This window comes from Manacus vitellinus, unplaced genomic scaffold (assembly GCF_001715985.3).
Source record: "Manacus vitellinus isolate BGI_N305 unplaced genomic scaffold, ASM171598v3 scaffold_11_pilon, whole genome shotgun sequence".
Classification (NCBI taxonomy): Eukaryota; Metazoa; Chordata; class Aves; order Passeriformes; family Pipridae; genus Manacus; species Manacus vitellinus.
The window spans coordinates 15,576,482-15,603,545 of NW_021938895.1; the positions used below are offsets into that span (position 1 = coordinate 15,576,482).

A 27,064-nucleotide genomic window follows, 5' to 3' on the forward strand; every position below is an offset into this window, starting at 1 on the left:
TTTTTGTGGGAAAACCAGATCTAAGTCTAGAGGAAGTGTTTTCATTACAGACACTTTTTCAATGGAGGCATTGATCTCTGAACAGAACATTTAACCCTGCTGACAGTAGACTTGATTTTCTTAACTAACTCTCATGGACAATTAGGAATAATTTTGGATTCTTCAGGGTTCACTGACTGTACATTGAAAATCACTCCTCTTGCAAATGCCTTCAAAAAGCACGATTAGCCAAACTTTCTGTGGAAAGGATCAAAACAGAAGAATAAAAAAGTGCAGAACAAGTAAACAGTAAAAAGCAAAATAAATAGGACATAGACAATCGAAAAGCTTTAATCTTAAATCAATTTTAGATGTATCCTGCTTTTGTAATCTGAAAAAAAGAAATTCTTAACACTGAAAATTCAAACTGTTTCACTGAAAAAAAGCCGATATGCTGTCTCCTACTGCACACCAAATGTTAGGGCTGCACACACTGGCATTGAGCACATGTCTGACTAGCAATCAACCGTGCTGTTTGACTTCCTATTTGACACTTAAAGAGTGAGTATCCCCCTGAAGAACAGAACCTTGGGCCAGGTTATCTTCTTTGTGAGATCTTGTAGCCTCACATGAAGATGTGCCTTGCTTCTGGCTCCTCTGCTGATGCTCGTCCTGCTTGTCCACCAGTAGCTCTGAGGCTGCAGGCACTGAGTGGGCCCAGGGGCAGCGATACCTGCAGGAGCTTTGGGAAGACCAGCAGCTGCAGCAGACACATCACTGGGGTGACAGTAGCACTAGCTGCTTCAAATTACACTTTAGAGAACACTTTTAGTTTAGGTCCTTTTTGTGGTAATTTGTCATGAAAATGAGTCATGAATCTATATGCAGCAATTATTTACAATGGGAACAATACAAGTAGCTGCATGTTTTTTTTCATTTTTGTGATGATCATGAGCTGGCTGTGGTTATTTTTATATGGATTTGTTACTTCAATTAATATAAGTAAATGTGTGAAATTCAATAGTATCTGAGCAGTGTGCTGCTAGGAAATAATACCATTTATAAAGAATGAGCTATTCAGTGACCCTCCTAACATATGGAATTGCTTTTTTTCCATTCTTCACTGACCATGGCTTTTATAATGAGAGAACGGAAGTGTGCACGTCATTACTGGATTTACACATTGAGGAGATGTTAACAAAATGAAAACAGATTTTCACACATTGAAATCTTTTTCTGTATGGACCACATTGTCCTTGCCTGAGACGTTGTTCATAAAGAGATTTATTCTCTACATGCATGAAACTGAAGATTTAATTTTTTTCTTGTAACATTAACACAAAAGACATGTGTATATGTGCATATAGTCTTAAATTGTGAAATGTGTTGCTTCACAAAATCCACAATCATGACTCAGAGCCCTCAGACTCTACCCAGATGGATGCCCAAGATGTCTAGGCCACTTTAATCATATCAATGTTAACACCTCCACCAACATGTTTAGGCCAACATGATAGAAGTCGAGTCTTTACTCCAATGTGAGTAATATCTAACCTTTATTGCTAAAATAGATATTTCAGGTCTTCTGACTACATATTTACCTCTCATGTCTATGTTACCCAGACACATTTTTAGAGTTAGTCTCTGATTAAAAATGCTGATACCCCTAAACTTTATATTTCCTAAGAAAAGTTGGACACCTTTCTATGGTGTGCCTCTTAGACAAGAAAGAACTTTATCTACTAGCTCACATTTCACTAAAAGTTTCAGTAAACTGCAAAAAGAAAATCTAGTTTTGCTGCTCCACTGAGGAAAATGGCATGGCAGCAGAATCGGCAGCAAATTTAACCAATTCAAGCCTATTCAGGAGAAACTTATTTCTGTCAGGTGCTAATTTCTCTTATTCTCACCTGTTTAATTATATACTCCTTTCTCAAAAAACAAAACAAAACAAAAAAAAAACCCACCAAAAAACGTTAAGCTTCTGAAATTCCCTTCCACTTATTGCACTCTTTCTCATTTGCACCATCTACATTTATCAGAATAAATTTGAGGACAATTTCTGAAGATTATTTCAGCTGAGTTTCCATCCCAGGAGGTGGGTCTGGATGGAATACACTGTCTGGAAGAATAATTTATTCCAGGAAAGAGAAGGGAGTGATCTAGAAACAGATACTGCATTATCAGCTAACTGCTAAGTTTTTGTAGTCATAACTTACATGACTATAATTTTAAGCCATTTTAAACTGACTGGCATAAAAAGAGAATCTTTCATGGTAGGTGGGTAAATAAGCAAGAAGCGATAGCAATATTCATGGCAAAGGTTGCATCTCTCATTGGACTTGCTGATTCAGGTGAGGCTCCTAGCATTGTATGGCAGGTGATCTCATCTCTAGATAGGGATCATGAAAACCATCCCATGGTGCATCTTGTCTGCACATGATCAGCAGCTGTCTGAACAGGGGTGCTCAACACCTTGGAAAATAACTGTTCTTATATGCTTTACTTTGAAAATCCTGGATGAACCTTGATTTTTCAAATTCCAATTTGAATTCACCCACTGTTTCCTAAGGAATCTGATATACAGTTAAATGCTGATTACAAACAAATCAATAGATAAAAGGTAAAATAAAAATTATAAATTTAGATAAAACATAGATAAAAAATAAAATAAAAACTGTAAAATAAGAAGGTTATATATATATATTATATATATGAAATCTATAACACTGTAATATTCATCTATTAAATGATCTGTTCTAAATGTTCCAAGTGCACTCCCTTCAAATCTCACTGCAGTCAAGAGAAACTATGACTTTAACAAGCATGAATGCAAAATGTGACTGTGGCAAGGTTCTAAGTTGGCTTGGAAGCAGATCTGCCTAGATGTTCCCCTCTCAAAGAAGCCCAAAAATATTTTAAATACAGAAAAATGTTTTGAACAAAAGTAGGAGCTTTATTTTTCAAGCAGAGTTCAAGAGCTCAGAGCAGAGCTCAAGGCTCAGAACAGCTAGAAGAGAAAGGATTGTACAGGTGTTCTCATGTGTACCCTGTAAGCATGTCCTTATTTCCAAGCTAACCAACAACATTCTTAATCGCTGATTTAGCCCTTGCTTAGCCCTTGCTTACTTGGTCCTAGGAAGTTCCTTGAACCCTCTCTGAGAAGTAACTCCAGCTCTCTGCTCTGAGCCTCTTAACCACTGCAGGCCCCAGTGCTCACACAAAGGAGCAACCCTTCTGCTTCTGTGCCACAAATTTCTAACAGTCAATTAAAATAAACAGTGTGACTCAAAAATAGAAATGGAATTCGGAATCACTCAAGCACCTTCCAGTGTTCTGAGTTTTTTAATCTAAGACCTAAAAACTTTGTGCCTTGGTGAGAAAGGGCAGAAAAGCATTAAGAAGGGTGAAAAAGAAGGTTTAAAATGGAGAATTAATGACTGTGTCCTTCTAGTGCCTCTGAAAAAGTTACAAACTAAAATACCAGAAGGATGTTCTTCATGTTGATGTTACAAATGATACTGAAGTTTGTTTTTTTTTTTTTAAATTTTAAGGGCTAGTATTTTGTACTAAAATGCCAGTCACCTGCCAGCTTCCTAATAGATACTTGTCTGTTCTTGTACTTGTCCTAATAGATACAAGTCTGTTCTTGTCTGTTTCTCCATAAAAGGAGACATCTTAATTTCACTAGATTTTTCAAATATTTGCTTTTTCAATAAAACAAAAAATTAATTAAAAAAAAATCTTTCTCTTTTACCCTCATTAGTCTCTGAGAGGTTATTTTTAGATGTTGCTGTTCTGTTAGAAAAATGAGACAGTGAGAAGAACAGAATGAGAACTGACAGTGGAAGAAAAACAAAACCAGAAAAATCAGCAGGAAAAAATATAAAATTTGCTAATCTTCTAAAATTCTTTCACCTAATTAAGTTTCAAATTATGATAAGTATAAATAAGAGAGCCTTAATTCATGTAACCCAGCCATATTTTAAAGATATCATCACTTTCAGTCAGAACTGGATGGGAATAAATTATGCTTTCTCCAGGCTATGGAAAAAGAAAGAAAGGAGACCAAACCAGCCAAATGTCCATTTTGTGGATGAGCATAGGACTGAGGAGTGGAGGGCAGTGGAGCATGTACAGCAAGGATCACTGAGAATATAATTACTGTCTGTGAAACTGAAGAGAACTGTACGTTACATTGATCTGCATGCAAAAGGTACTTATATCGCTACAGGTTTTAGTATTGGGGTTTTTCCTCCATTTGTTTCTTAGAGTAGGCTCTGTTTTGTTTACTCTTATCTAAGCCTCACATCTGGAATGGATGTCTTGCACTCTGACAAGTCATTCTAAAATTCAAGAGCAAACAGGAAAAGAGCATAGACTGCAAACATGAAATTTTGGTCATTATACAATAACCTGAGTTACAAATCAAGACCGCTAATTTCACTGCTATTGTAAGTCAGAGCTGGCCCCCTGGAGCAAAGAACACATTTTTGTTTTGTTCTCTTTTTAGTAATTATTTGTCTGTATTCCCCTTTACAGTGATGTCTTACTGTCTAAAATGACTTAATTCTAACCAGAGACTCTGTAACAAACAACAGAACATCAAAGGTGACTAAAGCAGGAAGATCAAACAGAAATTAGTAAAGCCAGGGAGCAACTAGAGGACATCAAAAGTGCCCTGAGGGAGAGAACAGGACTGAGCTGGCCCACCCTTGTTGAACAGTCCTATAAACTTTGATCAGCCTGGAAAAAACATGGATGAATTCAGGGAGGTCTGTTGATAGCCTCAATCTCAGACAACCTAGCTGAACACACCCTCTTGCTTTGAACTTTGGTATTTGACCTGAAAGTCTGAGGAACTGGTTTATCTTTCTGGTTTATTGTTTTTAAACACATGCATCTATACAGAAAAAAAATATTCTTCTGAATGTTCTGGTAAAGTATCATGTTAGTTCTGGTTTTTCAAAGACCTTTATTAAGACCTTTTCAAAGACCTTTGTCTTCCACTCCAATCAAGCTATGGTAAGTTGATTTTGCTCTAGAAAACTGTTGCATTTCACTGAAAGCTAAGGCCATGGCAGCTAGAGCAGACCATTCCTGTCTCAGATTGTGTCATAATGGCAAAGTTTCTGATGACTCACCCTTTAGGCTTGTGAGACATCTTGCCTAAGCTGGTCACCTAGGCTGGCTGCTGTTGTTAATGGGCGAGGTGTCATTGCCAAAGGGCATGTCAGACTATGACAAAACCGCTGAGATGCTGGCCTGAGGGGATGTCTGAAGGTCTTTTGGCCAGCCTTCTGCTCAGACAAGGACTGTTGCCAGCATTATCTCACAGCAGTCATGGTTTCCTCTAATCAGATCCTGAGAATCACTCAGAAAGACAATTCCCAGCATTTCGGTGTAACCTATGGCAGTGCCATGCTGCCACCCTGGTAAAAAATATCCACAATATCCAACCTAAATTTCTCAAACCACAGTTTACAACCACTGCACCTGTATCATGGCTGTTATATCATCTGCCACTCCAAAGAATTGCCTATTTTTGTAGTTTGTCCTCAAAACATCACAGGTTACTGTTGGATGATAACCTTAACCCAAGCTCACCAGATGTAACAAGCCCAGATCCCTCAGTCTGTGCTCACAAGTCATGTACTCAAGGCCCTTGAGCATCTTGGTGCTCCTCCTTCTAGCCTTTTTTCATCCCCTTTGATCTGGTGAGACCAGAACAAGCTGTGTCCTTCCAGCCAGGACCTTCCAGCCAGGACCTCATGTGCCCCAGCTATGGAAAAAAGCAGCTCCCCTTGATCTGCTGGCTATATTTCTCCCAGTAATGTTCATTCTTTTAAAATTAAGAACAGAAAACTGTCCTGGAGAGTTCAATGGCATTTGTTCAACAGCGCCTCTAGGATCCTTCCTAGGATTTGGTATGCCCATGGCTAGGGCAGCAGGGCAAGGCCAGGCAGCCAGGGCCTGTCCCACCTCCCAGCCAGGAGCAGGGCAGCCGGGGGGTACCACAGCCACCTTAGCCCTGGGCATCAGGCATGTCCCTGAGGATGGCATGAGACAAGGCTGGGTCAGGATTTTGACCTGCAGACTGGGCTTGGGATCAGGCCCATGGGGGAAGCCAGTGTCCGACACAGCCCTGGGATGGCTAGGCAGGACTGCAGGGATGTGGATGAGCTGAGACTAGGCTGGAAATGGCAGTGTGCTTAACAGTAGGTCTGCTTGCCCTCACAGGGGCCCTGGCCTTCCCTGCAGCAGCTCCCTCTCCTCACGGGCCAGCTTTGCTCTTCCCAGACTGGTTTGGCACCCCAACAGCCAGGGCTCCGGGCTCAAGGTGCCCAGGATCCCAACAGTACCCAGCTGGGAAGTGGGCACAGTCCCACTTCATTCACCTGTCTTCAGAGAGGGTATTGTTTTTTATTTATGTCTGTAAAACATGTGGCTGGTGGCTCTGATCCTGTCTGAGGCCTCTAGGCACAGCTGTAGTACAAATCACAGCCTGGAATCTCCTCTGGGTGAGGTATTTCCTCAGTGTAGTCAAGGGATTAAACTAAAAACACCCAATTTCCCGTTATGCTGATATTAAAGAAAATTACTCTGTGGGAAACCAGGAGTTCGTTGGTTCTTTGACTTGGTTCTTGAGACTTTTCCTTTGGGAAAGTCTCTTCAGAGGAGTTTTCTTATATTCCTTATCATTACAGGCAAACTCTTCTATTCTACGTTAGCTGCCTATGCTTTCCTACATTTTAAGAGGCTTGCCAAAGCAGGGCTTAATCTTATTTTTTAATTTTATTCAGTATTTTTCTTATAGTATAATTTAAAAAGCCAAAATGATAAAAACAAGTTATCCTCTTGTGCTATCGACTTTTCAAACCTAACTTCAGTAGCCAGTGCAGCTTGATAAGTGTTTTACCCCCACTGTGTTACCTGTGAGAGTTTTGTGGAATCAAAAAAAAAAAAAAAGGCAATTAGGTCTAATAGATCCATATTCACAGTTAGTAAAAAACAAGCTTATAGTTTATTTTCCTAAATATCAGACAAGGGGTCAGCAAGGTCCATTTCCTATAGCTAAGCCTAACAAATTCTCCCTTTGAAAGGGAAGACACATTAAAATGCATTTTCTGAAAGAACAGAAATATCTGGCAGATGGAATTTACACTGGCTGACTTAAAATATAGTAAGCATCTTTCCTTGGACATATACACTAGCACCAGGTAGCCTGGTTGAAGTGAAGATTCAAAGATAATTTGGAAGACAACTTCTCTTTTTTTACTAGTCCCAGGAAAAATTTATTATTATAAAGAAATTAACAAAGCATGTTCAGATGTCTGCAAATCACCAGGCAAATAAAGACACCTAGCACATTCCAGTGCTAGGTACACTTTTAGTCAAACTTGGAAGGAGTCTTTTTTATAATGCAACTAGTGAAGGAATAATTTCCCCCAGAAATTCATATTATATTCAAGAAAGAAGAATGGCAGTTTTTAAGGATATCAACATCACTTTCTCAACTGAGAGGAAGAAGAATTTGTGAGTCTGGTTTCTGTAGAGACAACATCCTCAATCTTTTGTGCTTTCAAAACCAATTTGAGTTTTGTTTCTGCCTTTAAAAAAAAAATGATCAGATGTGTTTAATCTTTACATGTCTGTGCTGCTCTATTATAATGAAAACACTTTAATTATAAGTTTCTATGGTGCTTTTTCATTAGCTATTTCAACAATCTGTTCCTCTTAAATGTTACTGTTATTGTTGACCAAAATGGTTGTAAATAATAAACTAGGTTATGATTCAGCAAAACATTTCCATTGTCAGGTATCTGAAGATATACTGAAATGTTTTGAATGCTCGATTTTACATCCAAAGATAGAATTTTAATGTAGACATATAACCTAAATTGAAGAGGATTTAAGCATATATTGCTTATATCTGAATTTTTAGAAAAACAAAAGATAAAAGTATTAACTGTTTGATCTTTTAAAAAGTTTCTTTTAGTACCTCAGCAAAGCAAAAGCTATAAAACTAAATTACTGGTATGGAATAAAACCAGCAAGTGGCAGTATTTGACAAAAATTTGGAAGGTAGGTAGGAAACTTTTAAAAGCAAATGGAGATTTACACTATATCTAACTATCAGGTAAGCAGTTCTACTAGCATTCAGAAAGAAAGATGTCTCATTTCTAGAGTATTTTTGTTTGTTTGTTTTTGTTAGGTCAACTCTTCAACTAGAGAAATTGGAAACAGAAGACAAATTTCCCATGGATATTTATATGCAAGGTCAACAAAAATAACCCTGCACATTTTATAAAAATTCTTCTATGAAAACTGGCTAAGAATAGAAAGATATATCAAAACCATTTGGAAGCCTTATTTATCAGAAACCTTTCCTGCCACCAATTTAGAATAGTATGCAATGAATATTAAAATCATACAATCATAGAATTGTTTAGGTTGGAAAAGGTCTTTAAGATCACTGAGTCCAACCATAAACCTAACACCTCATACTTCTGGATTCCACAGAGCATGAAAAAAAGCCTAACATAAACAACTTCTGAGGCATCAATAACATATTAACCAAGAGCCTGTGAAGTTGCATGTAACAAAGTAAATGGCAAGAGCATGTTAAGGCTAAATTGCCAGTGAAAATGTCTATGCACTTTTATTCTCATTCTCAGAATTACTTCTAATACTTTTAATGCATAGCACAATAGTCTAACAAGATCCCAAATCCTAAAAACTTTTCAGAACAATTTTCATTTCCTATAGAAAACATAATCAATTTTAACTACGTACTTTATTTCTTAAAAAAAATCATCATAATGCACCAAAATGACACAAAGTAAACTGTCATCATATTTTCCTGAATGCTACAAATATCCCAATTTAGTGATCTGTCCATATTACTGTGTTTAATTATCTAACCTCAGATGTTCTGCTGTTTTCAGTACAGGCACTGCAGGATGACAGATTTACAGCTGCCAAGATGCTCTAATGTGAGTGGCATTTCCGCAACAAAAACTCACTTGTGCCAATACTTGCACTTTGTAGGTCAAAAGTGCCTGAGGTTTTCCTGGACCAGGAAACAAATTTAATTTTCAGATTAAGACATGCATATATCCCAATAATGATTACAAATGCAGAGGAGGTGATACATGTAGCAGCTGCTTGCTAAATTGACATTGAGGTGATGAACTTTTTACCTGCTTGCTCTGTAAACTCTCTTCTACTTCAGACTGGTATCCTCTACTGTAAACCAGCTGATATGTATGTATATGAGATTCTGAGCAACTTAGTGTGTTGAAATAGCAGACTAAGCCAAGTCCTGCACCAGTATTTAGAAATGTATCCAATTTAGAAGTATATCTAAATGGTAAGAATCTTCTAGGAGTCTCTGGCTACCCTGGAAACTCAGTAATCATACTGGTGACATGTCAGTAAGTCTCCCCTATCTCTAGACACAGACTGAGCTCACAGGCTCCCAGTGGGCCAGCCTCCAGCTCGCTGGGATGCTGAAGGATGTTTTAAAAAACACAAAAAGCACTTCTATATTTCCATTAGCTAACTTCTTTTAAAAGTTATAAAGAGCCATGTCTTGCTTTGGAGAAGGAAACATAGTGACTTATGAAAAACATAGTCAAAGATAATGACTCCTCTCAGCATATTTTGATTCTTGATTTCCAGCACTTGTAGCACACTTTCAGGCTCTGATTTTTCACATGAAGTGTTTGACTTGATGTTAAAAAAGAAAAAAAAAAAGTGTCCAAAACTCATTCACTGATTCATGGCTAAACCCAAATCTGCACAGTGAGATTCAGAATCACAGAATCACAGAAAGAGGCAGGTTGGAAGGAACCAGAGTGGTTCATCTGGTCTGCCCTCCCTGGTCAATCAGGGTCATCCTAGAGCACACGGCACAGGATTGCATCCAGACGGTTCTCGAATATCTCCTGTGAGGGACAGTCCACAACCTCTGTGGGCAATCTGTTCCATGAATGACTGTAGTCAAATTTTAGACAAGAATGGCCTCTGCATTGTTCCTTGAAGAAACAGGGATTCAGGCAATTCTGCAGAAGTGCCGCAGCTTATTTCTGGAGTGGAACTGGGGTTGCTGATACCCATCATTTATAAGAAATGACATTCCAATGCTCACTTGGGATAGTCAAAGTGTGGAGAGGGTTGGAGAAAAGGTATCTGTCTACTTTGGGCTTGACATCACATGAGACTGACAATGTTAGAAATCTCAATGGCAATCTAATTTTTTGTTCTTATGTAAAGCTCGGTCTGAGAAAGTGTTTAGATCACGTGAGCTGTGGCTGCAACCATTACTCTTTTACGTGGCATTCTAGTGGTCCTCTTACACCTCCTTGTCTATGTAGCCACCCACCCAAAACCACCAAAACAATGTAATTCAGGGCAAATGACTGTCCTGGTTCAGCAGTCAAAGTTGCAGCACTCCAACAGTCCAAGGGTTGTGTACGTAGTTCTTTCAGATCAGGGCAGAAATGGAACTTCACTTCTTCCCATAAGGGTTTCTCTTTCCCTGATCCTTTTTTCCCCTCATCTTTTTGCTTTCTGTTCTCCTTTCCCCTCCTTCCTCTTTCTTTCCCCTTCTCCATTCCTCTCACTTCCCCTCGTTTTGCCTTCCTTCTCTCCTCTCCCGAAGTGCAAGCTGCACCCCCTCTCAGGGGGTGCCTTCCCTGGGGCGGAGGCGAGGATGGGGGAGCTGCATCCCGGCGGCAGCGCCCGTATCCCGGAGCTCCGGCCGCGGTGCGTGCGTAGGGCGGTGCGGAGCCCCTCGGCGGGGCGGCCCCAGCCCAGGGCGGGCCCAGCGCTGTCCCCTCCTCCCGCGCCGGGCCGGATCGCCCCGCCGCCGACCAGAGCGGCAGCCTCGGCAGGGGAGCGGAGCGGGCGCGACGGACCTGCCGGAGCCCCTTTCCTCCTCCTCGCCCTCCTGCCCGCAGCATGGCCCGGCGCGAAGCGGTGGCCGCCCCCGGCTTCTGCCTCCTGCTCCTGCTGCTGCTGCTGCTCAGCAGCGGCGGCTCTTTCCCCCGCCGCCGCGCAGCCCCGCCCGCCGCAGCGGGAGCGTGTGTGCCCCAGCCGCTGCCTCTGCTTCCGCACCACGGTGCGCTGCATGCATCTGATGCTGGAGAGCGTCCCCGCCGTGTCCCCACAGACCACCATCCTGTGAGTACCGGCGGGGCTGCCGCGGCGGCCCGCGGGCAGGGATGGGGGCGGAGGAGGAGGAGGGGATGGATACCTGGGATGAGAGGCACTGGGGTGGGTGGCGGCGGAGCCTCAGCTCTTTGTCTGCGGTCGGGGGAGGGGGCCGGACCCGCGGCGGTGGCTCTGCCGAGGGGCCCGGGCGCCCCGCGCTGCTCCAGGGCTCCGCGGTACCGGGGTGGCGGCGGGGCTGGGCTGGGCTGGCTGGGCTGGGCTGGGTTCGCCGCCCCGGGCCCCGCTTCTACCCGGGGCTCGGTCGGTTCTGACCGGTGTCCCCGGTTTTGCGGGGACTGCTAGAGGTGGATGTTCTGGTTTAGCCTGCGGGCGTTGTGTCCCAGCTTATTCGTCCCTAGAAGGATTTCGCTGCTTCCTTAGTATCCTGCTTAAGACCATATTCAGTCGGCAGGGGGATCGACATGGGTGTAGGTGGCACTTTCTGCTCAGTTCTGAGACACGGTGGGGATGTTCGAGCAAACAGGGACCCAAACTGTGAGCTTGCTGAAAACTAACTCGGTTCAAATTCGTGCAGAGACTTTTAATGTTCAGTTCTTTAACTCAGGCCCAAATGTCTCAGTTGAAGTGCCCGGCCATTCCTCTATAGTGTCTGGTCACTGTTTTGGATGGGATTGTATTGGTAATAAAATTCAGTATTGACAACGATTGACATTTAGTTCACATTGATATTACTGAAATGGTTACCTTTCCAGCCATATTTCCCTATAATAAAGTTACAAATGAACATGACATTCTATTTTGTTTCGTGGCTTACTAAGAGGAACAGATTTGTTCCACTGATCTGCTTATATGTTACTTGGGCTCAGAAAGCTCTTGGCACCAGCCCGGCCCTTTCTTTACACACATGCAGCCGTGGAAGTTGAGCAGAGGTTGGCCCTGGGAATTTTCTGCGGGGCCTCCTGTAATAAATTAACTTGTGACTTTGTCAGATATTTTCAAAAGAGATCTATAAAGCCTTGCTGTGTTTCAGCTTCCAAGTATTATTTAATGTGAAGAGTACAGTCATTTAACATTAGCCGAGTCCCTCTTTGGCAAGAAGCGCAGGCTTTTGGCAGAATGGGATTAGTCCTGCAGTACTTGTAAACCTTTTAGGGAACAGTACAGGAAGTGGGTGGTTAATGTTTCTTACATTTGAAACAAAGTACATTTACAGAACACCTTTTGCCTTGAGATTACAGGAAACTGTGTAAAGCTAGTTTTGTGAATCATCTTAAATGTAAAATGAAAAAAAATCAGAGTGTGGAGTCAAGTCTCAGTGGCTTGGTTTCATGTTAAAGGTAGAATGGTCTGCAACAGCAGAAACTATTAGATTAAACCTCGCCAGGGTGGAGCTCCCCTTACGGTGGGTATTTATAATCTTGCAGCGAGTCAGAGGAGAATGTGTGAACAATGCAAGCATTATACTCATCTAACCCCACTAATATATCAAATTGTCTAGTATCCCAAATTGAATTATCATTTTGTTATAATGCAAGCTACAATGCTGCAGAAGTAATGCAAAAGAAGTTAAAAACATGTTTTCAGCTTGACAAAGAATGGTAATTCTCAAAATATGCCTGTGGATGACCAGGATTCTTCAAAACCTAATGGTGGCCTTATTTGTCAATAGTAAGGTTCCTTTCTCAACAACTGATTAGGGAACCATTATAAATAAAATAGGCAGTATTACATCTGCAAATACTCAATTACTGCTTCTGCTGCTGTGAATGGGGAGGAGATGGATCAGAAGATAGTTAGGCAACATGAGTCCCTGGGACAAAGAGCAACGGTACAATGTATTTAATAATCAGTAGTTTGGTAACAATTATACATAAATAGCTTACCTGTTGTATATGATTTGCTTACTTTTAGCTGTAGCATGTACTTTCAGAATAATTATTACATGTCTGAGGTACTCATTGAATTACAAGAGAGTTTACCACACATTTTTTTTACTTACATGCTATTTTGAACTGCAGTTCTGCACAGTAGTGTTACACTTCACAGAGGTAGCCCATCACCCACAGAGGGCTTTCTACATATGCTTTCAGCATAGTTTCTTTTTTAAGCATGAAAGTAAGAAGCTGTTTCATTTTTCATCTCTGATTTGAATCTCACAGTTTGCCTTTTATGTGGAGCATGTATATTAAATGTATTTTCTTTAGTAATGGTGTTGATAGTTAAGTAATTAAAAATAATGAACTAATTTCAATTAAATGCCTTCCCCTTTAAAGTATAAACTTAGAAAATCCTGCAAGGTGTGTTGCTGATGCGTTAAGTCCATTTTTACTGGCATTGATAAATTCCACACTCTCATCTGTTTTATTTCTTCCCTGCAACACAGATTGACTGTGCAAAGTAATTTTGTAAAAAAAATCACCCTAAGTTTTTCCCCATTTATAAGTATTTTGCTGAACAGTGGTTCTGAAAAATATCCCATTCTGGAAGCCGACTTGACTTTGCTCTACTTCACATATAATTTGTTACATGGATTAAGACAGTGGGGCCCAGACCAATGGTACAGCCAAATGTTTTTCCCCACATATAAAAAATGTCTACTCCTAATCTCGGGCTCTCTTTTGAAAACTGTTCATAACATTACTAGTTGCTGACCTTGCCAGTGCTACTTCTGGCTGTACATTTTCTCACTCTCTCCTGCTTCCCCCAGTTTCTGGCACTTCCCCTACTTTTTGGCACTTCCCCCTTCCCTGCTGGAGGTTTGGATCCATGGTTTATATTGCTTCCTCAAGGTGGATTCTGCCAGCTTTGAAGGAGCGCGTGGGGCCTTGCATGAGCATGTGGTTTCACCCAGGATGAGATTGTTACCTGGATGCATTGTAGGATTAGGTCCAGCATCCCAGTCAGAAGGTCCCGTGCTGACTTCCCTTCCAAAGTGGTTTGAAACACCACTTCATGCCATAAGTATGATTGTGGAAATTTCCTTTCATCTCAAACTAAATATAGAGTGCTTATGTATTTGTAGAAATTGCTGAATCGTACTTATATTAAACCACTTAAACAGTTGAGGAATGTAAAATTCTGGGTATGGTACTATTGCTATCACTTCTTCCCATAATTGTATCCTATCTTACATAGTCTTTCAGTTGTGTTCTGCAGCAATTTCTAGTATATGGTGTTGTTAATTCTTATAGGAGTCCTTTGAATATTGATGCAATATGTTACTATTTGTATTTTGTCCAAACACGATCCAAATCAGAACCCGCCTACAGGACTAGTTACACATACTGAAATTTGTTCGCAGTTTTTCTTGGCAGCACCTCATTGCTCTCTTATTTTTTTACTAGCTGTACAAGCAGAATTGTATTTGCTGCATTTGGAGCTGTACAAGCAGAATTGTATTCAATGCATTTGGGTCTAACAGACTGAACAAGAAAAGAAACTAATGTTCTGTTATTGTCAGAAAAGGTAAAAATTGACAAAAATAGTTGTCACAAAAGAAAGTGGACTTGATTTGCGCTAAGAATGGCATTCAAATTATCGAGGAGAAAATTTTATTTTGAAATAAGTCACTCAGTATTATCTATGGGAGGATACGTGAATTACTGCAGAGGTAGGAGTAATGGAAGTGTAATGACATTTCACAGTTCACTGTTGATTTGTGATAACGTTATGCCTCTTAACAGAGGCATTTAGGGAAATGAAATGGGTGATATGTATGGAATCTGTCAGTGCAGGAGTCTCTGGGCTATCATATCAGAAATCTTACTGCATGCTGTTTGAAGATCTGCTGTTTGAAATTATGCATTATCAGTCAGCAAACAACCATCCCATTTTCATCTAAAAAATACAGGATCCTTGCTTCCTTTTAGAAAAATTCCGGTAGATTAATATTAAGACAGTAAATAAACACACCTCAGCACTGTGAAGGACAAAGGACTGCATTCTCAAATCTGGATTGTGAGTAAGCTTGATCACCTCACTGCTGAACATCAATTTGCATATAGGAGTTAGTCAAAAGATATGACACTGGTCTAAGATTTTATTCAAGACAGAGATTTGTACATACTTACTGTTAAAAAAAAGAACAGATACTGAAGATTTAATTGAAGGATTTGAACTGAATACTAACACAGATATTGACAGACTCTTGGCTGGGCAGCAAAATGCAATAGATGCCAGTGATGATTTGTTTGAATGACACAGAACAGGAGGGAAAGCACAAGATTATTTCAATAAAAATTATTTTAGGTCTTCCTTCATAGAAATTTTATGAACAAGTGCAGAATTTCATTTGAAATTAAAACACCTACATTTAGGTCTCTATCCGTAAGAGTCTACAGCCATATTTGTTTTGGGAACTTCTCTTCTAATGAGTAACAACTTGGCCAGTACAGTTCATAATGCCTGGAGTGGACTCAGCTCACTCAAAAAGGGGACACCTTCATTTGAGATAGTAATTTCTAGCCTCAGGCTACCTTCCCAAAAAGGACTCAGGTCCTCATTGGACCTGTGCTATACCTGCTTGCTCTCAACAGATGTCTCAGATAGCCTGAGACATTGATTGGACAACTGAATTAAGCTGCTACTGGTTTGTGCCACTTACCAATTTACTTGTGCCTTCTTCAGCATGAGCATGTTAACTAGTGTTCTGTTGACAATAAAAAGGGTTTAAACATCCATATGTAGATGTTAATATTTATTTGTCTAAACAAAAGCTTCAAGTATTTTTCAGAAGAGAACGTTTTTCTAGAATTTTCAAGAGAAAGAAACTACTTGCAAAAAATTAACTTTTAAAGTATGTAAGTGGCTCAAAGGAGAGTGTTTTCCCTCTAGTAAGCCCCATCTTCTGTGTCCCAGCAAATCAAGTGGATACTGCAAAAGATACCAATCCTCCCTAGCAAAGCAGCTGTGTAGGGTGTGTAGGATGAGTACCCTGCTAAAGCCATTCCCAGGCAGTCTGATTGTACTGCTGATAGAATGAGCCAGGACCAAGGCATGAGTGTGTTAAGGAGACATTTGCCGAGCTTGCAGAATGTGCTTGGTCATTAGCAGGGGACAGAAGGGCACAGCATTGATAGTGTTTGACATTTACTGGGAGACATTAGGCAAAGCTGCTGAGGCCTGCAGCAGAAGGCCCAAATGAGTCTTCACTTCCAGTCACTGGATCCACTAGGGTGAAAATATTTTGTCATTTCAACAGTATGTTAGCCCTCATCAATTTTTTTTTTGGAGAATGGGAAAACATATGGAACAAAATCATACCAAACATTTCTTGCAAGTGTCTTACTGTATATTCAACCCATTGTCATCAGAGGAATACATTGTCATATGTTACAGATAATAAATATAATTTCTAATTTTCATCTTTTTCTACTAAGTTGTATTTTTGACCAGTAAATACTTAACATTTGAGTGTTAAAATGGTAAATATGTGTTTATTGACAGAAAGATATCCATAATGAATAAAACCAAAGATCCATTTTACCTGATATCTATTCTTTGAGGGTGACTGAAAGTGCATCTTATAAACAAGTAGACAGTATAGAGTAGCATATAGTGGTTTATCCCTATAGTAACTTGTAGATAGGGATTTTCTGAGCTAAAGGTATTTCCATATTATATGTAAATCTTGATGGATCGCTCCTCCACGAATTGTTCAACCTCTTTTTCAACTAATTTAGCTGTTAACTTACACTCATAACTTTCATTGACAAGGAGTACTACACAAACCACATGGTATAAATTGCTCTCTTCTGTTTGAAGCCTCCAAGTTGCTAGTTTCACTTAGTATCCCCCATTTCTTCTATGGGAAGAGACACTGAATACTTGATCCCTCTCTATCATCTCAGTGCTGGCCATGATTTTATGATCTTTGATCCTAAGCTTCTCCATTAATTTCTTTTTAAAGTTGTAGTCTTCTCAGTGTAAGGTCTGTGTTCTTAACCTCTCATCATCTTGACTGCTGCTTCCCCACTCTGCTGTGTTTTGAGGTGAGGGAATTATAACTTTCCCCAGTATCTGCATGGACAGACCTGGTACGTGGACTATCTAGGGATTTATAGAGCAGTGTTAAGGTGGTCTCTGTTTTTATTTTCTGTTCCTTTTCTAATAATTCCCAATGTGGTATTTCCTTCTCTTGAACTGTTGGTTTTTTTTCAGGGACTAATCAAGGGGTAGCTTAAGATCTTGTGTATAAGTAGTAATGATCAGTTCCAGGCCCACCATTTTATTTGTAAAGTTTGGTTTTCTCCATATACATTATTTTGTATTAATACATGCATTAGCTCTGCATTTGATAGCCATTCACGGACTGTTGACAAGTCCTTCTGCTGTACTTCCTAGTCAGACTTCATTAAAATAGATGAGTATTGTAAGCAAAACTTTGCATTTTCTGTTGTTCATCATCCTTCCACTTAGGAATAAATTGAACAATGCAGAACTCAGCTCAGCTCTCTCTGAAATGCTGCTGTGACCTTCCCCAACTAGGAAAATTCACCATTTACTATAAACATCTCTTCATATACTCATCTGTGCAGGGTATTTGCTTTATAGCTGTTTCAAAAGATTGTTTTCTAATTCCCAAAGCTTTGGGAGTTTGGGCTGTTGTCAGCACAAGATTTTTTTCGTTTGTTCTACTGAAATGTTTTAGGAAGCTATAAAGATTATACAGATCAGTGGATTGCTTGGTATTGTTGTCTACATCCCCAGTTCAAAATCACAGTTTTAAACATTCTTCTGTCTTCCTGATTCTGTTAACACATAGGTTCAGTGCCTCTGCTGTTACTCAGTTTTCCCAAACAACAACATAATAAAAAAAGATGAGTTAAATGAGTTTTCATCATTGCTTTGGGGAATTTAGGGGCATGAGGGACACTGAATAAGAAATTTTTGTTTAGCGGAGACAAACATGGGATTACTCACTGGAAAGAGTAAGAAACGGATGCTTGGACATGAGTAAATATACTCCTTCTCTCCTAATTCCCAAAGGCAGCTGGTGGAAAAATAACAGGGAGATGCCTATCCCTTGCATCATTAGGAGGGTCTGGATCTGAGACACAAGAAGAGGTGTGTCTCACCTAAAATTGTGGTAAACACATGTCAAAGAGAAAAATATGACTAATAAATATTCCAAACTCCTCTGTTTTCTGAGTTATTCTTACTGACTTCTCTCCCAGGTGAGGTCATTGCTCATTAAGACATGACAAGGGCATGTCATTAGCCAGCAGAAAACTTGGTCGTTTAGATATCAAATGAATGTTAAGCTGCTCACATGTGGTTGTGGATTGGCTTGTAAATAAATTAGGTTTAAATTAAAAGGTTGAAAGTCTAGCAGAAAAGAAAAATAGGAAGTACAGCCAGTAAAGAAGAGAACAGAGCTTGGCATGAAGATAGAAGAAAATTGTGGAAAGAGACCAACATAATATAATAGAAGAAATTGATATTGCTATTATGATATGAAAAAATAGCAGACAACTTTTCAGAAAATAACAAAAGAAGAAAAGAAATTGTGCATTATGTGTAAAATTATATAATATTTTATGTTTTTAAATTATAAAATGGCCTTTTACAGGAATATTTTACTATTCCTCACTTAAAGCTGCTTATTTCTAGTGAGCAGAAACTGAAGACAAACATGCTCAAGCTGGAATGGTGGGTAAAACGAAAATGCTAGGTTAATGTTTTGAGACTCCAATTCTATTCTGAACAATTGAAAAACAAACTAAATTTTCCTCCATCTTGATGCAGCTCTCAAAATGGTGTTTTTTTCATTATTTCTTTTTGGATTCAGATTTTTGAGACTTTCAAAGTTGTACTTTGTTTACAGAATTTTCCCCCACTTCATATCTATTTTTGTGATCAAATATTTTGTACACTTAGATCTCATTTTGCAAATGTGAACTTATGCATAGCTTTGTATACATGACTAATCCCCAAGCTTCTGATTCTTCCTGGACTTGGACACTTGCTGAGTCTCTTTCTAGCAAGCCAAAGAGTTTACAGCTTTATGGGGTAAAACTTCACTTATAAAGGAATTTCATTTACAAGGGTGACATTTAAAATCTACATCACACAATCTAAATATTTATAGTTGTTTGTCTTTTTGGAGAAGTTTATGTATAAAAAGAAGTTTGTATTTTAAATACGGGTATATGTTTGTATCTACGTACTTATGTATACACATGCCATACATATTGTATACATATATATATATATATACACTAGAAGGGAAACAACTGAGCCAAATTCTCTTTATCATTTGTTCCATTTAGATTTGATGAAAAAAAACCCAAACCAAAACAAAAATAGCTTTAAAGGCTTTATTATTGCATATGTGGGCAGAGTTTCAAGACAATCCATAGAGATGGTGCAATGGGAGCTAACTGAGCTGGAACAGAATGACTCAAATGTTTCCTTTTCCTTCCCTTGCTTATCAGGCTGCCAAATTTGATTTCTTTTTGGTATGGCATTATTACTGTTGCTAATGAGAGTCAAGTGATTCTTTTAAACAGAAAATGTATATTGCAAATAACAAAGATTCTCAAACTTGAGAAAGACACATGAGGGAGAGACTGATGTGGACTCTTATCTTCATGTCTTTTTGTTTAATCTGTATTTACAAAAATAAGCAAAGATAGGATATTAATGAGTTTGTGCAGTGCCTGGCATGGCTTCTTGAACCATGTGAAAGTTTGTAAAATGAAAAGTGTGAAGTTTTGTGCAATGTTTGTGCAATTGCCTTTTTTTTCTGAATTGTTTTTTTTAAGTTTTACTAAGCAAAACAATGAGTAAATGTATTTAACTCCCAATTAGTTTTAATGCCTGTGACATTTCTCCCTTTTTTGTTCTGACTTTCAGATTTTTTATTCTCTTTCCAACTGCCACTCCCCGGATCTTTCGGAAACATTTTCTTCCAGCATTCTTTCCCCTTAAATCACCTATTACAACAGACTGTTCATTGCCTGGCTGGTCTAAAAAAAAGAAAAATATTACTTGGTACACAGCGTTACCTAAACTAATGACTGCTTTTGGTAAGCAGGATGATGACTGCTAAGTGTCAAGTTCTTTGCAATGTGTTAGCCAGACCGATGGATTTAATAGCATTTTATTAGCCATATTGTTTCTGGTTTCCTTTGTTGGAGAAAAATTTTAAAATAAATGAGTCCATGCATGTCTGATTTATCTCTAGGCATTGTGAGCATCGTGACTGCTCACAGCAGCATGAAATTCAGTGCAGACTTCTCAAAACAGTTAATTTCAGGGTTTATAGCCTCTCTCCAAGGTCCACCGTGCTGTATAAAAGGTAAATATTTCACTTTTGCAAGACTTTGGCTGGCCATTTCGATATAAAACTTTACTATTTGATATCTCATGGTGGCTTCTATTTAATGATTGATTATTATGATAATCAGATTAAATCAGTCACCAATATTAAAATATTTAAAGTGTGTAAATGAACATCTTGTAATCTTTTAATGGTAAGAAAGCTTTTTTTCCCAATTTTTCAAAAATATTTTGAAAAATATGGGCAGCATTGTGTGTTCTGGTGCACAGATCACTCTAGTGAGCCATTCAAAACTCAAACACAAATAAATGCCACATTACATTGTATGCTAAGATAATATAAAAAGCTGGAATAGCAGTGTGATGGTGTGGCATATGTATATAAAAAAGTACCTAGCAATTAATTTGCTGCTGGGAAACTGCCTATCAAAGGAGAATGTCTTTTAAGAGATATTATGTCACTCTTTGGGGTAATAGCTAATTTGGATTCAAGAAAAAGGTTTTGGTTTCATGGTATTTTGATAAACTCTCCAAGAAATTTTAGAGGTGAGAGTATTCAAATTATTTTTTGTAGACATAAACTGAAGTAAAAATTCAGATCTTTGACATAGGTAATATTCTCAGTCTCCAATAAAAAGGGCCTAGGCATTTGATTTAAAGTGCCAGTAAAAAGAGACTTCCTTCAGGCAAAAAGAAAGGGAGAGCTGCAACAGGGCTGCAAGAGCAGTGAGAGGAGGTTGATTATGTGAGTAGGTGGTTTGCTCTGGCCAGATTCAAATAATTAACTTTCTGATTTAATTTTATTGCCCTGGGAAAAGCTTAAGTTAATGCAATAGTATCCATGCAGGGAGTAGAATCAATCAAAATGTTTGCTAGTTAGACTTTTATGTATAGCTAAAGCATGTTTTATTTGTAGATTGAAGACATAGTTGTCAGGAATGTAAATAATTGCCACCAGACAATTATTAAAGATCTGTATATACCTTGGTGTAGAAACATCTATACTTTATTTAAACCAATTTTTAAAACAGGATTTTTTTTTTGTCTGAGTACTCTATCAATAAGCTAAATCACTTGAAATTTCTAAATTTTGATACATGTTGAAATGTCTTTTTTGATTCAGTAACAAAAGTTTTGAAAACTTAGCCAGAAAATCCTGTAATCCTCCCACAATGATATGTGAATTTTCTGAGATGTTTTATGCTGTGTCAGCTTTGTGTTCTTTCTGCAGTTGATGTTTTCTTTTTGACATCTTCTATTTTACTTAAACCTTTCAGATATATCTCACATGTGAATAATTGAATAAAAGATTTGGATAGAGAAGAAATATGTAAAAACAGTCTAAGACACAGTATTCATTAGAGATTTCTGAACAGTTTGGCCAAGTAATTAAGTGGCAGAAAGCAAGGTTTATGCAAAAGAAAAACCCAACCCCCCCAGCATTCGGTGTGAATTGTTATACTGGTGATATCTATATAGAAATTATATATCCATTAATAGGTGTAGGATAGAACTATCTTTTGAAAAGTTGTAGGATAGAACTATCTTTTGAAAAAGTTGTGTGACTACCAAACACCTCAGATAGTACAGGGGAAATTTTCCATCTTTGATGAACTTGCAATGTGAACAACACTTAGAAAACAGATATAAGAGGTAGGCAAATAATGTGTGTACAACCCCCACACTCAAGTATATTATCTAGGCCAGTTTTAGAATTCCATGGCATGTGTTTATAATCCCTTATTCATCAGAGAAAGAAATAAGAACTAGTTGTGGTTTAATAATCACTATTCAACAATGTCAACTTGAATTCGAACTAGTTTTGACTTTTCAATATTGGTAAAATTTTGAATTCCCACAGTACATAGGACACAGTGATATCTGTGCAACCCAGATTCTTTAGGTAAGAGTTTTTCATTACCTTTCATTAATTTTTTTCCCTGTGGATGTCCATGAGGAATTGTTTTGTAATAGTGCTAGCTTACAGCAAGTACCTGTCTTGCCTATCAGACATTGTCTATGACAGAGTTTGTATCCCGTTTGTTTGTTTGTTTGTTTTAAATATATTTTATTTACTTACTGGCTTTTACAGGGTGACTTCACTTTGAAAATATTCTTATTTTTCTGAAAAGATATTACGTTTTTCAGGAGTCAATCCTTTGGACAGTGTAAACAAATTTTTTTTAAAAGAAGCTGATGATTAGAGTGCAAGTAATTTATTTTATTTTTTAACTTTGAACTTTGTATATAATTGGACATGATCGTAGATGCCCATAAAATTAATTGTTTTTAAGATCTGGACCCACATGTAAATAATTTCTGATAGCATCAGGATTTGAAAAACTTGTTGAAAAATGGTGGGTTTGTTTTTTGTGTGGTTTTTGTTTGTTTTTTTCTTGGTTGGTCCCTCTTTCATTCAGAAAATCTGTTGTTTTTAACTGCATAGAGATAAAGCTTCAGTAGTTGGGAAATAAAATGTCCATTCAGCTCAGCCTCATTTTTAGCCATATGGTTTGGACATGGGAAGGAATTGTCCCTCCAGAATCCAGAGCAAGTGTATAATCTCTCAGGAGAGATCTTAGCCATGGCACTACTGTAGTAGCAAAACATGTGATGCCTGAGAAAACTTTACCAGTAGAAATTTTTTCACTTAAGTGGCTAAGTGTTGGGGTTGTGGCTTGCACTCTTCAGCCTTCTAAATTCCTCTTAAAGTATTTGTGGAAATCCCAGCCATAAACTGGCATTTTTATGCCTTTGCATCAGAGGGTGTATTTGTGCTTCTGACTAGTCTTATAGTACTGATAGTTTAGCTGTGGGTCCAGAGGATTCTTTTTCAATTGAAGTTAAAATTTGATGATTAATATTTGTGGGAAAGAATTTTTTCACTGGATTTTAAGGCATATATATGGTATATATTGCAGTTATCTTAATCAAGTGGAGTAGTACTAATTTATGCATTTCCAAGACATGTAGGTATGTGTTTTTGAGTAGCAGAAACATTCTAAGAATCTTTTATTCAAAGCTGAAAAGAAATTAGTAGATATATCTGCTTATTGAAACTAAGATTTTTTTTTTTAATTTTTTGGCTGCAGATAGTACTCAAAGTTGGTTTTTTTTTATTATTCGACTATTTAGGCTGCATCTCAAAGGAAAATAGTAAGCATGATGTATTTAAGTAGCTGGTCTATTTAGTATATGAATGCTTGTTTTGTTTCAATTTTCTTTTTTAATTTACAACAGAGATTGTACCCCTTTGCAGTTAAAACCAAAACAACTCAGAAATACCCTTTGAGTGGTACTTGGCTTTCTTTTGGCTGCTGGGTGCCAACAGTAGTTGCTCATTCCTGCCCTTGGTCTTCTCAGTAAGTTCTCAGAGTTAGCTGAAAAATAAACAAGGGAGAAACATTTTTTTTCACTCTGAATCCTTTCCCAGATTTCATGGCCTGTGATAACTGTGGCACTCGTGTTAGCCCTGGTGAAAGAGGGTGGCCTGGCAGGCAGCAGCAGGAGGGGAGCTGCCTCCTGAGGGAAACTGCTAACCTGCCCCTGGGACCCCCCTCAGAGAAAACCATAAAAATAAGCTGAGTTGTGATACAGCTTGAAGGGGCAGGTTTGGGCACACAGAGAACTGTAAATGCCCCTGCTGAGACCTCCTCGCAGAGGAAGCCCCCTTCTTTCCTTCCTTGCCAGGGATGAGAGTGCCACCAGCCCCTGCTCATGCTTCCCTGGACCTGCTGCTCCACCCACCCACCAGAGCAAGTGTCCCACTTCAAAACTGTTGGCAATCTTACTTTTCACAAATTAATTTTTAATTAATGTCCCCTCTGTTGACTTGTCATGCTAGGTGTTTAATATGTGGATACTTTAGACCATCTGATATTCCTCAAAGGCAGGTTTGTAGTTAATTTAATATTTTAGAGTTAATTCTAATATTTTCATTCTACTTTGGCAAGAGTAATCAAATGTTTGAACTTTCCCCCTTTCTTTTCCACCTGGTTGAAAGCACTGTTCATGTTTGAGCAGTAGGAAAGACCCCTTGAGAGTCCACATCAGCTATGATATGTTACTGGGCAGCACAAGAAGCTGTTCCACATGGCCCAATGATGTGTATATGACCTGGGTCATAGCTAGTTTGTACAGGGTGATGAAACCAAGGATATAAGTTGAAATGTGATCAAAATGGAAAAATCAGATTGAAATATAACTTTTAAAAGGACATTAAACTGTGAAGACTGTACAGAATTGTCTTTGCTTTAATTCAGAAATGAACTTTTTTGCCTTTTAATAATACGTAAGTGTGTAAAACCATTTTTCTGTCTACAAGTGTTACATACTTTTTCTTCTGGTATCTTTAGTATTCTGTCAATATGATGAAATAATTAGAGAGATATTAAAAAGTGAGCTTTGTAATTCATTGTTGATGTAATTCTGCCAATATTAGAACTGCTAGCAAGAGGGTGCATGACTTAAAGCAAAATATATGTGATCTTCTGGGGCTACTGGAATTTAAAATAGCTAACAAACATAAGACTAGTAACACTTACTTGAAAATTTCAGACACATCCATAATTTGTAGCAATCCAGTTTTCCAAGCTTTTTTTTTAAGCTGGTCAATTTAATCTAGGTAGAGAAAGAAGAAAAGAAACGTGCAGGGGAACAAGTTATAGGGATATTCTTTAGTTCAGTTTTACTTTTGCAATGTGAGATAAAAGGAGATGAGTGTTGATTGATTCAAGTTATGGAACATAATAAAAATGTATAAAGCATGTTTATTATTAGTCTTTTATTATTCTCTCGATCCATTCTGTATGGTAACTTGTTACCTAATGAGTAGTAGCTCCAAAATTGCTTTTTGTTTATAATTTTGATATTTATATGAGGATGGACTTGACATAAGAAACGGGAAGGGAAGGAATAATCACTGTTCCCAGAGATTCCCTTCCCTGAACGTCATTCAGTTGGGTGCTTTAAGGTTGAATGGAAGTAGCCATGTCCATTGCTCTTCACAAGGAGAAAACAACTTCTCCCAAGGGACAGGAACGCCCAGTGGCCTGCCCTGAGGCTGTCTGCACTCATGAGAAATGAGGAGATAAATATCAGAGGAGTCCTAAAGTAGCCCTGTCACTCCCTGTTCTTCTGAGTTTGCTTTGCCAGGAGCAGGAGGAGTTGGAGGCAGAGTAAGAAACTAGTTAACTTATCTGCTCTTGCAGCCTGTCCTTAACCTCAGGAAGCAGAAAATAGGATTCCAAGAGCTGCAGCTTTTTCAGTGAGGTGACCTGGGATTTTCCTGTGAAGTGGAAGGAAGAACTGTTGCTTTGTCTGCAACCAGGAAGCCAGTCTGCTGCCAAGTGATGGAGTACCTGAATTTTTGTTCTTACTCTTTATGCAAGCCAACAGTGCTTTCCATATTAACAGTAAAATGTTCTCAGCATTCTACAAGGACAACTACCCAGATAAATTCTAACACCATCTCTAAGTCTGTTTGAATCTAGTATGACTATCACTGTATTGGAAATAACTGAGAATTGCATAATGGTTGGAAATACATTCTGACAGAATCTGCCTAGTGTAGGGGGAAGAGTGACACATAGGTTTACAATGAATAAAGGCTTTTGAGTCAAATTTAGATGTTATTTTTAAATGCAGTAATTCCTTCGATTTTCCACATTCTTTAGCTTGATGTTGATCCTGTATTGCAAAACTTCTTTTTGAATTGAAGGAGACAAAATGGGCATTCTTTATTAAGGTCATAGGCATGGTAGGTACCAGGTGTTATTTATTTATTGGTATGATAAATATAATGCAAGCTCACATGCACTGCATCAGAGGCTGCCTGCCCCGAGGAAAGAAAAGTCCCTAAAATTGCAATTATGGGGAAACCGCATTTATATACTAGGATATTAGTTTACTGCCCAGTTTGTTACTTCTTTCCTACCCCTCACTCTAATCTCTGTTTTCAGCTGTAGGATCTTCTGTTGCTGAGAGCTCATTGCCCTCAGCTCTCCACTAACACTCACCCAGCGTAGTAGGTACCCAGCTGGGTACGCCTGTGTGAAAGATGCTGGTGTGTCAGAGCTAAAAGGAAGCTTAAGGCACTCTGGTAAAGCACAGGTGATTCTTCTCTATCAGTGTGTATTTTTCCTTGTGAATATGTACACTCATTTGCTTGCATTGCCTGCATCTATTTTCCTGGCAGTAAAGAGAGAAAGGACTAATTGCTATAGAACAAAATCAGAATAATAACAGAGTTGTGAGTATATTTTTCTGCCCACCCATGTTTGAAGTTTGATGATTGATTTATTTATTTTTACATCTTTTAAGAACTATTGCTGCTGCAAAAAAAAGTAACAACTTCAGTGTTTTGACTTGTTTTAAGAAAAATGGTCAGTGCTATTCCTCACTTAAAACTGCTTATTTCTAGTGAGCAGAAACTGAAGACAAACATGCTCAAGCTGGAATCTAGGAGCAGGATGACACTATCCCATTTTTAACAGTGAATATAGTTAACTACTAGAATGACTAGCAAGTCATTAAGTTTTGCTTGATTAATGGTTTTTTTGAATCACAGTTTTATATTTTTCTCAAAGGAATAGTCCAGCTCTGATAGCAGTAATTGCCTTAAGAC

At 38.5% G+C, this 27,064-nt stretch overlaps 1 protein-coding gene across 1 annotated transcript in view; it reads left to right on the top strand.

Moving 5' to 3' along the window:
* The first annotated feature begins 10,944 nt into the window (after nucleotides 1–10,944).
* PXDN (peroxidasin) overlaps nucleotides 10,945–27,064 on the top strand; it is a 91,376-nt gene continuing 75,256 nt past the window's right edge. The window contains 2 exon segments of the mRNA XM_029965815.1: nucleotides 10,945–11,027; nucleotides 11,029–11,166. Coding sequence (XP_029821675.1) covers nucleotides 10,945–11,027; nucleotides 11,029–11,166 — 221 coding nt within the window.